At 38.8% G+C, this 17665-nt stretch overlaps 1 protein-coding gene across 4 annotated transcripts in view; it reads right to left on the bottom strand.

Moving 5' to 3' along the window:
• The window catches only part of SLC13A1 (solute carrier family 13 member 1), a 110843-nt gene that overhangs the window by 38861 nt on the left and 54317 nt on the right, over positions 1-17665 (bottom strand). For 2 of the 4 annotated variants that reach the window (XM_061165703.1, XM_061165704.1), the window contains exons 8-13: positions 9971-10090; positions 8898-8993; positions 8742-8801; positions 5067-5165; positions 4579-4680; positions 1374-1480 (exon numbers count right to left, since the gene is read on the bottom strand). In XM_061165703.1, the coding sequence (XP_061021686.1) occupies positions 1374-1480; positions 4579-4680; positions 5067-5165; positions 8742-8801; positions 8898-8993; positions 9971-10090 (584 nt within the window). The remainder of the gene's footprint in view (positions 1-1373; positions 1481-4578; positions 4681-5066; positions 5166-8741; positions 8802-8897; positions 8994-9970; positions 10091-17665) is intronic. The other 2 variants (XM_061165705.1, XM_061165706.1) reach the window with 2 other exon arrangements.

Genomic DNA, 17665 nt, shown 5'->3' on the forward strand with positions numbered 1-17665 from the left:
GTCTGATGTGAATCAGTTTATCAGGGAGAAGAGAAGTTAAAGAATGAGGAGAGGATGTTGGAGAGGAGGAATCAGAAGCAGGGGTCAGAGAAGTTAAGCCATGCAGAACACTCTACTAGGCCTTAGGGCTTTGATTGCAATGGTCAGAGACCTTGGCGTCTCATAGGAATCTCTGCTCTGTATTACACAACCTTCTTATAACACATTGGAGATATGCTAGTCTCAAGTGGCAGAGAAGGCAATGGCACCCCACTCCAGTACTCTTGCCTGGAAAATCCCATGGACGGAGGAGCCTGGTGGCTGCAGTCCACGGGGTCGCGAAGAGTCAGACCTGACTGAGCGACTTCACTTTCACTTTTCGCTTTCATGCATTGGAGAAGGAAATGGCAACCCACTCCAGTGTTCTTGCCTGGAGACTCCCAGGGACGGGGTCGCACAGAGTCGGACACGACTGACGTGACTTAGCAGCAGCAGCAGTCTCAAGTGAAGAACAAAGGCATTTACTTCTACGCTATACTGTTTACATATATCACGTCCTAGAAATCTGACTCATCAGTCACTCATCTATTCTGACTCAAGAAATCAAATGGGCCAGTCCAACAGCTTGGCAACCAGTTGCATCCCACCAGATAAATCAATCAATAATGAAGGAATAAACAACAAAACCCCACAATTCTACCAGCCTATTTCCAAACAATTTTAAACCATCTTCCCATATTGACAACACTGGAATTTGACCACCCAAAACGTGTTGTGTTAGTATAAAGCATAGGCATGGATGAGAAGTGTGTGTGTATTTATACTCAAATAAGCAGACACATTTTCTTGTCCATGTGTTATGAAGACAATGAAATCTTCCGTTGAATATGGTCTCTTTCTTCTGTGACACCAGGTTATGGTTAGCCTAAGCGTGGGGTTTATGTACATTTTCTCCAAGGCTACTATGAGGCTGTAAATACCCTTCCCTTGAAACTCCTCACATTTTTAGAGCCTCAGCATTTATTACCGAAGGCTCATCTTAAAGTATAACTTCCAAGTTCTTGTTCCTGTATTTGTCAATAGTAAGATTAATTCTGATTATGACCAGGACAATGAACTTATGATAGACCAAAGAGTATCACCCATAGTAGAATTCTAACTAACCATGGTGTGTAAAGAAATCTACTTCTCACTTCTACAAAGTAAGATGGTCCTTCATATGAGGAGAGGAAGTGTGAAGTCTGAACAGGGGTTGCAGTGTATAAACAGGAGATGTAAACCAGCAGCTGTGTTCATGTCCATTCCTTCTGATCTACTGTGTTAACTGAAACCAAGGGAATTTTGTACTTTTGCTCTTCTGTCAAATTCATTCAGAATTATAAATAATACTCAACCAGTTTCTCCCGTAGGTGTAGTTTTGGTCAATCTCTTAGCTGGGATAAGAAAGAACAGGAGTCCTATAAGTAAAGCAACAGTTGAATCTGTAGCAAAACCGGGATACCTGAAAAAGATAAGTGAGTGCATTAAAAAATGCCATCAAGGATTTGTATGAACTAAGCATCAACTGATTATGCTAACAGCATAGAAGTAGGAGTGGTGGTATTGGTTATTTATTCCGGATAATCTGCTCTAAAATCTATGGATTCATAACTAAAAATGAAATTTAGTGAAAATGGAAATCTCAGACCACATCCCCATTATTTCCACAGGTCTCCTTATTTTTAAAAATCAGGTTTACACATGCTGATATGCTAGGCCAAAAGTTCCCTTTCAGGTAAAGCTGACAGATCTGGTAAATAATTTCTTCTCTGGATTATTTCTTTTAATCATATTGAAAAAGTATTGAGGTTGAAACAATAGGCCAAGTCCTACATGATTGTCTATAAAAGGCTAATATTGAATTGTGGCAAGGCATGGATGTTTACAGAGTCTTTTAAAACTCTTCTGTAAATTGTGAAAAGGAATTGATCTGTTTTTCTAAGATAGAACATCTGCTTCTGTGTTTATAGGCCCTGGCGATATCATACCAATGAAACTGACTCATTTGAAGCTTTGTACCCTATGAAACTCAATCAAGAATATTAATTATCAGAATGGCTTTGAGATGCTCATAGATGATCACTATAAAAATTAAGAGTTATTCAGGAACAGATGGGTCTTAGAAATACCAGGCCATTCCTGCAAGTAAGACAGGTTTCCAGAATCCCCAACAGTTAAGAAGCACCTGGAGACCAGATATGAATGAAACAGGAAGAAATAATTAAAAACCAGTTCTAAAAGTCAGCATATTAATTACTGAATCTTTGAATCTGAAAAGCAGAGTTTGTACCCTAAGATTATTCTACTACCTTGTAACTCAGCAGTGCACACATAGTAAAGAGGCTCTTTATTCCTGTAATTTACTTGATTAATCTAGATAATCAAAGAAATCCATTATTTTATTCAGTCTGACAATTTTATAAAGCAGTCTTTCCCCCTAAATATAGATTTTCTTTCATTGTGGAGTGAAATGCTGCCTTGGTATAATTTATTTTAAAAATGTAACCAATATTTATTATTTTATAGTTCCTTATTTCTTGTATTTCAGTTATAATTTTTGTTGGATTTTTGCCAAATTAGGTCAGGCATCATGTAATCTGATTTTGTTTTATATGAAAAGACATATTGAAATCTTTCTAGGTTCAAACAGATGGAATGAAAACATGAGGTGGTAGCAATAAATCTTGATTTATCATGCTAGCTTTGGAAACTCTAAATGTCTAAAATGTCTACATTACAAATATATTCTAGAGTATACATACTTCATATAAAATCAAACCACAAATACAGAAATAACTGCTCTTTAAAAGACTTTTTAAGCTATTATCAGTTTATATTTAGTTTATTATGAACTAAGGTTGTCTCAATATTACAAAATATTAAGCTTAAGTAAATTTTATTTGCTCTGGCAATTTAAAAACATAATTGCCAATTAGATGTATATATGCAAATTTCTTCCTCTTTCAAAGCTTTTTTTCTTTTCTTATTGTTTTCTCTCAGAATTTGAGACAACATGGGTGCCTCCTCAAAGCAAATACACTTTGTTTTCCTACTACAGACAAAACATCTGAGTTACATTTTCCTCCCATAAGGAGGAGAATTAGAAACTGATTATATTGAATTTCCTATTGGGGTTTCTGCCTGGTTTTTATTAGCCGTTGTCTGATTTCATTTGGTTTTTACACATTGGTGTTTAGGACTCTCGCCACCTAGAATGATGGGAGTGGCATTTTTAAAAGGGGGAACAATTATTTTTCTGTTGGTCTAGGTCTTATTACAAAACCAAAAAGTTTAATCAAACTATTAAACAAGAGTTTGCTACGAACAGCTTGCTATAAGTGATTGGATTTTGTTTAGACTTCTTGAAATGAGACGTTTTCACCCTAATGGAAAGAAAAAGCCTATAAAGCTGCAGCTGATCCTTGAAAACATGCTCCTCGCTGCACTGGTGCACTTGTGTGCTCACCAGGAATTGGCAAGCACACTTGGCGGCTTTGAAAAGTGTTGGCAATACCTATGTAACCAGAAGGCTCTGATGCAAGAATTTCTTCAATCCGTGTGGGCAGAATAGATTTGACTCAAACGTTTTTAGTTTCTATCCCCACTACATGGATTTTTGTGGGGGGATGTTGAGACAGGAAGTTCAAATCATAGATCTGCTGAATTTAGGCTACAGAGGACTTCAGTGAAACACAGATTTAGAAACGTGAATCTCAAACCAAGGTATTTATATGGACATGTAGGATGGTCCTCAATTTAGCAAATTATTCTACAATCTTCCCCCTCACTTCACATGACTCAGCAGTGTCTGCTGGGATATAAATCACTGACAGATAAACTTAACTCTGACCCAGCTTCTAACAGTAGCTTGTAAATCAGTCTTCTTGCTTATTCAGGAATTCCTTATTTATAAAATAGGGGCAGGCATAGATTTATAGGGAAATAATACAAAAACGGACATCAACAGAGGAAAAGACAAAATCTAAACTAAATAAATAACCCTTCATAGAAATAAAAACAGGTTGGCAAAAATCACAGAATATGAACTCATATCAGGTTATTAAGAGGCCCTCAGTGGTATTCAGTGCACATAATAGACACTTATTGCACTTCTTGTGGGAAGAATACAGCTCTATTCTAAGTGCCATTATTAGCCCAGGCTTACAAATGGAGAAACTGAGAGGTAAGTGACTTGCCCAAAGTAAGTGGAAGAGCCAAGAATAGAACTGAAGCAGTGCGACTCCAAGGTCTATACTCCTGACCATCTTAAAACATGGCTTTCCTGCAAATTATCCTTCTAATTTTGTAAGGAAGAAAATAGTCTTGTCTGAAGAAGCCTTATCTTTAGTTACAGGGCAGTCTGGTTCCTGGGCTTATTGCCTTACCCTAAATTTCATTCTTTATCACTGTTTTTTTCCTGAAAAGATTATAATTTTAAAAACCTTTTCAATGGAAAGGAAGAAAAGCAAATCTCATACAGTCTTTCAGAGTCATAGGAACCACTTAGGAGAAAAGCAGAGTATAAAACAGGAGGTGACAAATATAACACGTAATGCTTACTCTGAAAAAAGCGCAGACCAACCAGAGACAAATCCAGGATCTCGGCTGAACCATAGCAGGGCCATTACAATGAAGAGGACTAAGGTCACAATTTCTTGATATCTGTGGGAAAATTCCAATCCTTTCATTTATTTTCTCAGTCGGAACATTTGTAGAAGCTCCCTGAACTGTTGTCAGGGAGAAGGCAAACACTATAAAAATCGGATGTATCAATTATTTAAGAGAATCTGCAGTTCTAACTTCTAAGGGGGCATTACTCCTCCGTGGGCCTTTCAGCTTCTTGTCCTTCTATCTGGTAAGTTTTAGTTAGACATGGTCTGTATTTTATCATGTGGAGTTATATTTATAAAGGTTAGAACACTTGGGGCCCTTATCAAGTGTAGTAAATGCACAATAGACAATTATGCACATATTTGTCTTTAAACAAATACTTGCAGTATAAGCTGCATCCCTCGGTGTGTTTGTGTCTACGGACATGTGTATCTTACCTTATTGGCCCAAGTTTTTGATATTCTTGTTTAATAAATGCAGCACAGGCTTTTTGTTTGGCTGTTGGGGGTTTGCCACATTGGAACATCTCCTTAAAGCTAAAAAGAAGAGTGTGGAATTATTTGAGAGAACAGCATTGAAACGTATATATATATTACCATATGTAAAACAGATGACCAGTGGCCAGTTTGCTGCATGAAGCAGGGTACCCAAAGCCAATGCTCTGGGACAATCTAGAGGGATATGGTGTGGAGGGAGGTGGGAAAAGGATTCAGGCTTGGGGGCGCACATGGACACCTATGGCTGATTCATGTTGATGTATGGCAAAAGCCATCACAATATTGTAAGGTCATTATCCTCCAATTAAAATAAATTAATTAATTTAAAAAGGATAATTAAGCTTGTTAAGCAAAGAATTTTCCCTTTATAGAAGATATGTGTGTGAAAGTGTCAGAAAATATCAAGCTCCCCACTAATAACAAAAACCTGTGCTTTTTGCCTATACCTCTGCCTCTTGCTCTGAATTTCCTCCCCCCTCTTTTCTGTTTTTTCCTGGTTTGCTTAATTTTTGATGCCTAACTGTCATTCCATACCTTCCATGACATCATCTGCTAAGCTCTTCCTTTTCCAAGTTCTTTGGCATCACTGGAATTTTGCTATGTACCACTCATCTCTAATTTAATACTTTATTACTTACCTGACTGGTTAAAGATTTTAATATATTTCTTAAGTGTGATTGTTAATTTTCATACAAAAGTTTTATCTCACTAGTGAGAATTATTAGAGAGTGGGGGGCCGTAACATGTATTTTTTTGGGGGGCAGTAATTCTAAACACTGGCATACACAGTAAACACTTGACTCATTAACTCTAGCTTTGTCAGGCTTATGAGACGGTTGTTAGATCCATCAATTTTCACACAATATGCTAAACTCCAGTTATACTCTAGGCACACAAGTCACATACACTGATCATAAACAGAGTCCAAACTAGATCTGTTTTCAGAAATAAAACCAATTCTATTACATTTTCCTTTGCATTTCTTTACTCTTTATGTCCTAATGGCATCAACCAGATCATCTTCCAATTTACTTCTAACAGTAACTGCCAGTCTCTATATCTTTTAGCTGCTTACTTTTAGTGACCCCTTTCTCCTATGACTAATTCTTCTATCCTGAAGTCCAGGGTCTTCAAAACCTTGAACAGCATTTTGTGAAGTGTTGCTCTAAATCTTGATTTTAAACATATCCCTCCAGAGGAAGAAACAAATGGAAAACTGGCCAGATTCTTCTGGATTATCTTTGGGAATGTATGAGTAGCTCAGTTAGATTGTGTTATATGTTGGTATGGAAAGCATTTCTGGGTAAATATCCAAAGGGAACTGACATCTACATTTTTAAGAAATATCTGCATTCACATGTTCATGGCAGCATTATTCACAACAGCCGAGATATGGAAACAATTCAAATGCCCTTGGATGGACAAATGGATAAGAAAAAAGAATAAAAACTAGTCCACACATATATAGTGGAATATTATTTAGCTATGAAAAGGAATGAAGCACCGATACATGCTACAGTAAGGATGGACCTGAAGAACATTAGGCTAAATGAAATGTCAGACACAGAAAAGCAAATACTGCATGACTTTCCTTATATGTGGAATATAAAATAGTTAAACACATAGAAGTAGAGAGTAAAATGGTGTATTCCAAGGGTTAGGATAAGAGGAAAATGAGGAGATGTTGGCTAAAGGGTACGAAGTTTCAGTTATGCAGAATAAGTAAGCTCTGGATGCCTCTGTGCTAAGTTGCTTCAGTAGTGTCCAACTCTTTGCAACCCTATGGACCATAGCCCTCCAAGTTCTTCTGTCCGTGGGGTTCTCCAGGCAAGAATACTGGAGTGGGTTGCCATGCCCTCCTCCAAGCTCTGGATATCTCTGCACAAATAGAGACTATGATGAACAATAAGGCCTTATATACTTAAAATTTTGCTAAAAACGTTGATCTTAAGTGAAGAGTTTTATTACAAATGAGGGGGGGAAGAGCAAAAGGGGTAGAGAGAAACTTTGGGGAGTGATGGATAAGTTTATGGTATTGATAATGATGATGGGTTCATGCGTGTATGCCTATCTCCAAACACAGTAAGTTTTGTAAACATTTAGTAGCTACAGTTTTTTTGTATATCAAGCATACCTCAATAAAGCAGTTTTTAAAAAAAGAAAGGAAGCAAGGACATATTCTTCTGTAAAATTGCTGAGGGTAAGCATGGCTATGAAAGAGTAGATGAGATGAGGACTGTGGTAGGAGGGCAGTTATCACATGAAGAGACGTTATATTTCTTTTTCTGCAGTTCTGTTACTCAGATATGTTTGGACTGTTATTACCTTTGTAGGGGCAGAAATTCCTCAATTCTTAAGTCATCCATCCTACATATTCATTATCACCCACATGTACCGCTCCCCCCCAGTGAACATGATTAGATGATTATTGTTGCATTTAAGATCAAAAAAGTAATATTTAATTTTTATAGCCTCCATTAAATGATTGACTAGCCAGTCTTGAAATTTTTCCTCTTGTCAGAATATAAATTCTACCATTAAAAGAAACTAATCTGTGGACCGCCTTGAGAGCCATCAATAGAATTTAAAAAAAAAGTAGAGTTAAAGAAAAGATGAGTCTCCTTAGAAACTGTTTTCTACCCAGTAGACTGCCTGTGTACTTTGTCACTTTGCTTGGGGACGATCAATAGTTAAATCAAAATCCAAAGCGTCTTTGCTACAAATGAAGGTTAATGCCTTCGCAGTGGAACTGATGAAGCATATGACAATGTATCAACCTCTCCATTGAAATAAATCCCGTGGCACTGACAGATGAGCTTCACTTCCCAAATAGGTTGGGGTCATTTATAATGGGTGAGTTAACTGTGTTAACACCCAATGTGCTCATCAGAATGTCTGGTGGTCTGCCAGGGGAGGGGCTGATCATTTCTGTTTGTTGATCTAAAACCTCTGGAGGTGAATACCAGACCTGTGGAGGTCTCTGGCAGACCGAAAAGGACACTGAAAAATTAGCTGGAGCATAAATCTGTGCCATGTGTAACCAACACTGGACAGCAAGGGGACTGTTGCAACATGCCACTGATCATGATTTATGGATTTGGCTAATATATGCACTTCACAGGATGTTTTTCCTCCCGGAGAAACACATTTCAGTGCCTCTGCCCATTATCTTCTTAATTTCTCCTTTTTAAGTGGTGGGCCACTTCAAAATGATGATAAGTTCGCCTACATATTTTATAAAGTCATTATATGTAGCAAAAAAAGATCGAAACAGCTGTGGGTCTGAGACCAGATGCCTTCTCCTTTGGTTTGGGATTCGAGTCCCCTGCATCCTGTGTTGTTACCTGCGCAATTGAATAGACCCCCAAAGGCTTGGATTTCCAGGAAGGGGTATTTAGTATGCAGCTGGCCTCTTCCCTCTGATGCCCACCTGCCGTAGGCAGTGACATTTCACACATTGGCTCCAGCGGGAGCGCGGCCTCACACTGCTCCCGCAATCTGGACAAATAGATTGTTCAAAAAACCATCAGTACTTTCTCCCCACTACTAACAAAACTGGCAGTTCTGGAGAAAAACCAGGAAGAGGAATGGAGAGGGAAGAATATGAGTCCTTACATGATGAAGCTTGGGAAATGTGGGCACGGGTATGGAACACGACTCCACAGAAGTGTTTGGCTATTCAGAGGAAGTACAGAAAGCTGACTTCAGGCTCCCCTGCAGTGAATAACATGCTGTTTCATTCATAAGTCCTTGAAGTTATTTAAAGAAAACCTTATAAAGTTGAGTGACTTCCCTGGAGGTCCAGTGGTTAAGATTCCGCACGTCCACTGAAGGGGGTGTGGGTTCCATCCCTGGTTGCGGAAATGCCTCTCAGGGTAGCCAAAAAAAAAAAAAAAAAAATGAAGTTGAATTGGTTTATTTTTCCATGAAAAAATTCCTGAAGGTTTGATAAACAGTCCTTTCCCCTTTCTTTATGGGTATTATTATATGTGTTGACTCTCTGAAGCAGCATTTTAGATCTTGCTGTAGAATCCTGCATAGTTTTAAATGCTGCCAGGCATTTGAGTCATGTAACTCATTGGTACTTATGAACCACTAATTTCAGTCGCAGTTAAGGTAACATCTGCAAATTCTCTGGCTCTTGATTGACCAGTGTTTCCTACTTTGACTTCTCTATATTCAACTAGGGCCCATCCATATTAGAATTACAGTGTTGCAAGTGAGCTTGCCGATCTTCCGGTTAAATTCTACTGATTTAGTTGAAGATATTGAGACTGAGAAGGGGTCAAGTCTTGCAAAGATCACTCATCTGTCTTGTGAGAAGCCACAACTTTGTCCCTGGTCTCCTGATTCTCAATCCAATGTTCTTTCCACGGAGCATGCTCTCAGATTTTTGTTTTAGTTTTTCAAGGGCATGTCAATGTTAGTACAATGTTAGGATGAAACAGGAAGCTCTGAATGCTACAGTTTAAAGTTACTTGATAGCTTGAGGAAATCCACACATTAAACCAAAGATAAGAGCAAAATTTCTTAAAATTCTGCTTTAACAGGTGGGCTAAGTCCTCACCATAATGAGCTTCATATGTACTTCTGGCTTATTAATCTTAATGGTTTAGGATCAGAGGAGACCAAGATAGAGTTTCTGTCCACAAACTCTCTTCCACAGATGATATTCTAGAGTATCCATATAATGCATGTGTTCATATGTATCAGTTTTGTGGGAAAGAGAAACGCAGAAATGCAGCATGCGTGAAATAGGTGTAAAAGCCCTGGATGAGGGGCTGAGAACATGGAACCCAGACACCAATAAATAAAGATCTGATTAACATGGAATATGTACTCACTTGAATCCTAGGAAAAGCCACTGAAGCCAGATCCAAGACAAGAGGAGAATAATAATGGCAGCCGGGAAGGACATTATAAACCATGATCCAAAGTTGATGCAATCGCAGTCAGGATAGCGCCTGTGTGAGAATACAGAAAAGTGTTCACGGGAGGAGTACAAGTGGAATCGTTTCTGACGGTCTAGGAGAAGCAGCACTTCCCATCTTTCCTACAATAGCAGCCAGGAAAGAAGAAGTGTGTGTGTGGGGGGGGGGGGGGGCGGGGGGGCGGTATTCCCTACTAAATACAGGAGTTAGCTTTGCTTTTCATCTCTTGATTCTGTCACTGCATGGTTATTCTTGCTTCTCACAAAAATGAGAGCAGATATGTTATGACTTTTGCTCCCTTTATTCGATCTTTAAGAAAGTGTTTACCAAAGAACCTAGCACAGTACCTGATACTCATGGAATTGCACAAGAAATGGGTATACATGGGTGTGTGTGTTTTGTTATTTGTATACAAATCATCAGTACATGAGTGAAGAAAGACAAACAAGCAGACCTGGGAACAGGTGAAAATTAACTTAAGAGAACAGCATGTGTCCATTACCATTTCACCTTGGGAGCTGACAACCCAGACTCTGAAGGGACTCTGATCTGACCCACACTGTCCCTCAAAGCTGTTTTCCCCTCTTGTTTCTTCTGTCCCAAAGCAACTACAACCATCTTATCAGACATATTCTAGACCTTTCTTCCTAGAATTAGACAGTACTTTGGGGCTCAAATGGAATAAATCAGGACCAGATAAAAATAATTAAAAGCCCTGTGAAAAAATATCAACTTTTCCATTAACTCTCTTTGTTATTTTCAGCTTTCTAGCTCACATAATAAAACAGTAGCAACAAAAAACATCAGGTACAAGCACAGTTTCTTTGGTAACCTCACATTCATTGTTTTGAAATGTAGTCTAAATTCTCATATAGTTATCTATTTTATGACTGTGGGGAAAAGGAAATCTGAGAAATAGTTATCTTTAATTTTTCTTCTTGAAGCAGTAACACAGAGTCAGAAATGAGAAAAGTACAGAAAATAATACAGGATTAATAAAAAAACACCATTCACATATTTTTATTATGTTTGAAATCACAAAATAGAGAGAATGTAATAGAAATGCTATATTTTCAGTATTTTTTTCTACTTAGATCACATTTTGTATTTTGCCACTTAAAAAAGATCATGTAAATAAATGAGATGTTTCATGCTATACACATCAACATAAGCCAAATTTATTTATTTTAGAACACTGCTATTTTAGCCTGGCTCCTAAGAAATGCAAAGGCTGTTTAAAAAAAAAAAAAAAAGCAAAATTAAGCTTTCAAAACTGCAGATTTCTCTTGTTGTCTGCAGTTTCTATGAGCTGATGTCCCTGGGTCCTAGAATTAGCACTAGCAACTTGAGGATGATTTTATCTACCTTGAAGAGATCCTATGATTAGCTTATATAGTTATTCCATTGTTACTGCTGTTGTTTAGTCACTAAGTCATGTCCACCTCTTAGCGACCCCATGGACTGGAGCCTGCCAGGTTCCTCTGTCCATGGGATTTCTCAGGCAAGAATACTAGAGCGAGTGGCCATTTCCTACTCTAGGGTATCTTCTTCATCCAGGGATCGAACCCACGTCTCCTGAGTCTCCTGTATTGGCAGGTGGATTCTTTACCACTGAGTCACCTGGGAAGCTCAATTGTGCCATTTGAAAGTGGCAAATGACAAGTAAAAATTGATAAAGAATGCATAAAATTGATGAATGTAAAAAAAAAAATGCTTTACCAACTCTATGAGGCTCTATTAGAGAATTGTCTGCTTAAAAAAAAACAGTGTTTTCAGTTGGAAAATAAGTGAGAAAAGGTTTAAGCTTATCTTCCATCAATTTATTAGACTTGGATTACAGGTCGGTGGCCTGTGTTATTTTGTTCAGCCTAAAGACAATGAGAAATGCTACATGGATTAGGCTCAAAACAATGCCCCAAACCCAGTTTCATTTTTCACCATCTGTAGCTCATACTTGGAAATTAGGCTGCATTGTTCTCCCCATCCATTGCAGAAAGTTCTGTGAGATTTGAGGGAAGTGGGGCTTTTCAGAATTTTTGCCTGGAGGGATAGGCCATTTAGAAAAATGAAAGTTTAAAAAAGCTAAACTCTGGGATTTTTTTTTTTTCCTTCCTTTTTTTGTTCAGTAGTACGAAAGTAAACACTATGAGGTGTAAATATTTTGAACGAAAATGGAATGAGTGGCACCCTAGAAGGGATTAGCTTCACAGTGGTGGTTCTTTTCCCACTTCCTTCATATTCCATAATGGGCTTCCCTGGTGGCTCAGAGGTAAAGAATCTGCCTGTTAATGCAGGAGATACAGGTGATGCGGATTCAATCCCTGGGTTGGGAAGATTCTCCTAGAGGATGAAATGGCAACCCACTCCTGTAATTTTGCTGGGAAATCCCATGGACAGAGGAGCCTGGAGGGTAACAAGAGTTAAACATGACTGCATGACTGAGCATGCATGCATGTCTAGTCCGTAAATGAAGGGACTGCAAATATCTGCCTAAAGCAAATGGAGATTTCCTCTATCATAAACCATGCTAACTACATTTAATTCTGATGGAATCCTTTTCTTTCACCTGACACTATGTTTTATGTCTACCATGTGCTGGGTACTCTTGCAGCTACTGGGGATATAGCTGTGAATTAGATGGACACAGTTCAGGCTCTCACAGTTTACATTAAATAAAGAACACAGGCAGAAAAACAGGTAAGCATATAATGAATTGGAAAATAAAACAGAATAGTGTGACAAAAAGAGATTAGGTGGAGGGAGATATTTTACATAGCATGACCATGAAAGCGAAATTTGAGATGAGATCTAAATGGCAAGAAGGAGCCAGTCATGTAAATACCTGGGAAATAGTATTCCAGACAGAGGAAATATCAAGTGCAAAGGCCCTGGGGTAGGAATGATTTTAGGATGTTTGAGGATTAGACAGAAGACCATTGTGGCTGTGTATGGTGAGCTAAGTTCACAGTCACATGAAATAAAGTCCAAGAAGTAGCCATCAGGGGTCAGTTCATATATAGCCATGGAGGCCATCAGAAGGAATTTGGATTTTAATACTAAGGCAGTTGGTCTTCCCTGGTGGCTCAGATGGTAAAGAATCTGTATGCAATGCAGGAAGTCCAAGTTCAATCTCTGGGTCTGGAAGATACGTTGGAGAAGGGAATGACAACCCACTCCAGTATGCGTGCCTGGAGAAATCCATGGACAGAGGAGGTCCATAGGGGTGCAACGAGTCAGACACAACTGAGCCACTAACACTTTCACTTTCACTAATGCAATTAGGAGTAATAGAAACATAGTAAGTAAGCTAGTGGCATGATATAGTTTAAAGTCTGTGTAAATTTATGAATTTCATAAAACATGTTAGCTAGATGGATTGTCAAGATGGATGGTAACAAGAGTGAAACCCAAGTGTAGTAGGCAGAACTCCATGATGACCCCCAAGAATCCTGCCCCTGATATACATACTTAGTATATTCTTTTCCCCTTCTATGTGGACAGAACTTGTAAAGACGGTGATATTTTATTCCTGAGGCTAAGTTCTTTAATGGGTAGAGTGAAGAGAATTTGCAGAGGTTCCCATCAATGGACTGACTCTGAGTTAATCAAAAGAGAGATTATCTTGGGAGGGCCTGACTTACTCAAGGGAACCCTTAAAAGAGAGTTGTTCCTGCTGGCTTCCAGATGCCAAAGGAAGGGGGGGCATCTAGCAAGGATCCTGGGGTATCCTTTAGTTGCTGAGAGTGACCTTATGCCAACAGACTGCAATAACATGGGCACCTCAGTGATTCAAACACAATGAATTGAATTCCGTCATCAACCTGGATGACCCTGGACTAGGACTCTGAGCTTCTGTGGAGATTGCAGACCCCGTTGGCATCCTGACTGCAGCTGAGAAAAGGACCTGGCTAAGCCGTGCCTAGATGCCTGACCTACAGAAGTGATGAGGTCATAAATTCCTGCTGTTTTAAGTTGCTAAGTTTATGGTAATCTAACGTAGCAATAGGAGACATACACACGGAATCTGTTAGAAGATCAAGGCAGGTTTGCAGAGGAGTAGGGAGATGAGTAGATTTTTAGCTTCATTTAGATTGGTAGCAGCATAGATGAAGAGAAGGCAGTGGATTTTACAAATATTTGGCATACAGTGTAGGAAAAGGTGTTATTCACTGACATGAATCTGAGGGAAGTGCAGGCTGGTGGATTGAATGCCGCTGTGAGGGTGTTCATGTGAGGTGACCTTTAGCTTCCCTGGTGGCTGTGGGGGATAGTCAGTTAGATAGATAAGTCTGGAATTGAGAGAGCAGTTAGAGATGTGAAATTGATGGTTACCCACATACAGGTAGCTTTAGAAACCATGGAAATGGGTGTGTCAATTTCAGGAATCAGTGGAGATGAGTGGAAAAGGAAATACACCCAGGGCACCTTAAGTCTTAGAGGTCAGGCAGAGGGGCAGGAATGAGTTAAGCACATTTAATTCTAACAAAATTCCTGCAGGCATGTATTATATTTTTATTTTACACAGAAAACGCAAAGTCTCAGAAGGTTAAGTGGATTGCTCAAGATCACAGAGTGTACAGTCAAGCTGGATATTTAAACTCAGGAGGACTGTTGAAAACACAACCCCTCTCCTTTAAAGGCCAGTGTCCTCAATGTCCCCCCAGGTGAAAAGAGAAGATTCCATATATATTTCAAAATATCCATAAACTAGGGTACAGACTTGATGTTTTAAGGACATTTTAGAATCCCACAGGAATGACGGCGTAGGAGAGACATGCTTTGACCTGAAGGACACAAATGTGTTAAGTGTTGAAATTTAGGAAGACAGTGCTATAGATGCAGTTCTTAAGTCCAAGTACAAAACTGCAAATAATGCTAATTAAAGACACAGCACTGATTCAAAAGAATGTGTGTGATTGTGGATATTTATTGCCCTGAAACAGATATTGGCCACTAAGGGCAAGATCAGCTGATATCCACGCTGATTATGATCCTTTTGATTAATGACTATTTTGATTATTTCTGAGTCAAAGCCACTTTTCAGATTTGCATTTATGTACTTCCAGAGGTTTCTTTTCAAATATTAAACTTTTTACTCATGAACCAGACTTAGATTTCTAACAGCAAGAGCAAAGTTGAAGCAGCAGCAATGACAATGGCTTGAGTTATTGACGATTTCCTACCTGCCAGGCTCTCTGCTAAGAGCCATGAATGCAGTATGCCATTTCATCTTCATAATAGTGTTGTAAGTTCTAGTTTTGCCTCCATTTTACAGATGGGAGAAACTTACATTTGTAGAAGTTAAGCTAATATATGGCAAGGTTGAATCTGAACCAACGTCTAAGTCCAAACTTTGCAATATCCAAATTTCTTCTGTACTATTTGCCAGAGAAATTCTTTCTTAGAAAAACATATTACGCTTTTCTGCAGGAGAAAATCATGGTGAGCTTTGAAAGAGGCTATTGCTAGGTCGCTGGTTTACCTTCTTCTGTAATTAGCTAAGCAGAGAGGTTAGGGAGGTGGGCTTTGAATTTAGAGCGCCTATGAACACTTTTCTTGGTTTGTGAAGCAACAATAGTTATTATTTAACATATAATTAGCAACAGTGACTGCGCTAATCATTGGTAATTCAACTTCCTTCCAAGCTGCTTTGTATACCCACACATTTCACAGCTGACACCCACAAGCTGAATAATATACTTTGATAATCAGCAAGCTGTGAAATTTTACTTGTGATAATCTTCTCTTCTTAATATGATAGATTGGCTTTTTGTGTTTAACTAATAGTTGGTGTATTTGTTAAGTGATATCGATGCAGCAAAACTCCTCTGTTATGAAAGCAATAATTGCCCCTAATAATATTTCCCTTAATAACTTTATTTTAATATCAAAAGATTATTCAGTTACTTAGATGATTCCCAGGAACAATCAGCATTTCATTCATGTCTTGGTTCAGTTTATCTTAACCAACGTTTATTGATCACCTACCTGTGCTTCTTGGGGGCTAAAAGAAGAAGATAATAATTCAATAATTATTATAATTCAATAATTCTTGAAACCTTTTACAAGCTTGCAATCAGTTGTGGTGGTTATGGATGTGCATGGATAAGACAAATTTATAGACATGTGAATATAGGTTTGATAAGAAGAGATGGGAATGGAATGTAAGTTTTGGAGTAACTGAACAGAGTTTCAAATCATACAGCATCCACACAAGTAGAGAAAAGCTGGCAGAGTTGGAGGTCTTTAAAGAACCAGAGTAGGAAAACGTGGGTTAATTACAGGGTGATATTTATTAACAATGGTGTTAGGAAAGGAGTAGATTGGATGATGAGTGGAAGAGTGCATCAGTGAAGCAGAAGGGTCAGGTGGAGAACATCGAGCAAGCAGGATTTCTTTAATGAGGAGCCAATAAAAATCCAAAGAATCTATAAGATTGTAACAGTAGGTACAGAAAACAAAGAATATTTCCATAATGCCTTATTCCAAGATAAGTCAAAAACTAACGGTGAATTAATCACAAGGGAGTCAGAATCTCGGTGCCACAGGTACTAGATTCAAAGATTAAGAATGCAAGAAGTTTCATACCTTGTGGTTGAGTTAGATAACTGGCTCAGTCTTATTAGTATTGTTCTGAAAACCACCTACTAGGCTGTATATTAACTTATGATGACAAGGGCTTCCCTGGTTCCTCAGTCGGTAAAGAATCTGCCTGCAATGCGGGAGACCTGGGTTCGATCCCTGGGTTGGGAAGATGCCCTGGAGGAGGGCATGGCAACCCACTCCAGTATTTTTGCCTGGAGAATCCCATGGACAGAAGAGCCTGGTGGGCTACAGTCCATGGGATCACAAAGAGTCAGACACGACTGAGCAACTTAGCACACAGAACAACAGAGGGATGGTTCGGTCAAAATAGCCTTGTTCTCAGCATTGCAACTCTTTCAAATAATTCTCATGTGTGCATGTTTATCTTTCATGAAAAGAAAGTGCAATATGTGAACACAAATACCAATGCAGTCTTCACTTGTCACTGGCAGCGAACTTGATTTTTTAAAAATTTTGCCAACATGGCCCCCTCCCAGATGGTGGGAGAGGCAATGAAGCCACAGAGCAAAAAGGGTACCAGGATTTAGGCCGCCTGCCTTCACCTCCCAGTGCCTCCAATGACTGCTGATCATCATTTAAACTCTCGGAGCCTTGGTTTCTTCATCTGTGAAACAAGGGTGTGTATATACGTGATCTGAAATATCTCTGTCTTCGCTTGTCCCCTCTCATTGTCACTCAGGAGCACACATCTTTCTTTTCCAAGACTGACATTTCTACTCTTGTTTCTATCCCATTCCACCTCCACCTGACTGTTAGCCAATTAATAATTTTTCTCTTTCTATCTTTCTTTTCCCCCCAAACCTCACATAGCTGTTTTTGCTGTCTCCATTGCCTGAGTGTAAAACCAAACTGATACCTCCCTTATTATAAAGGAATACTCTGCCTCTGGTTACACCATGCTCTTTCTTTTTTGCTTTCTTTATTTTTTCTTTTCTTTGTTAAACTTGAAACAATCATTTAAACTGGCTACCTTGTTCTCTCACTATGTCCTCACTCCTTCAC

Source organism: Dama dama, chromosome 18 (genome assembly GCF_033118175.1).
Source record: "Dama dama isolate Ldn47 chromosome 18, ASM3311817v1, whole genome shotgun sequence".
NCBI lineage: Eukaryota > Metazoa > Chordata > Mammalia > Artiodactyla > Cervidae > Dama > Dama dama.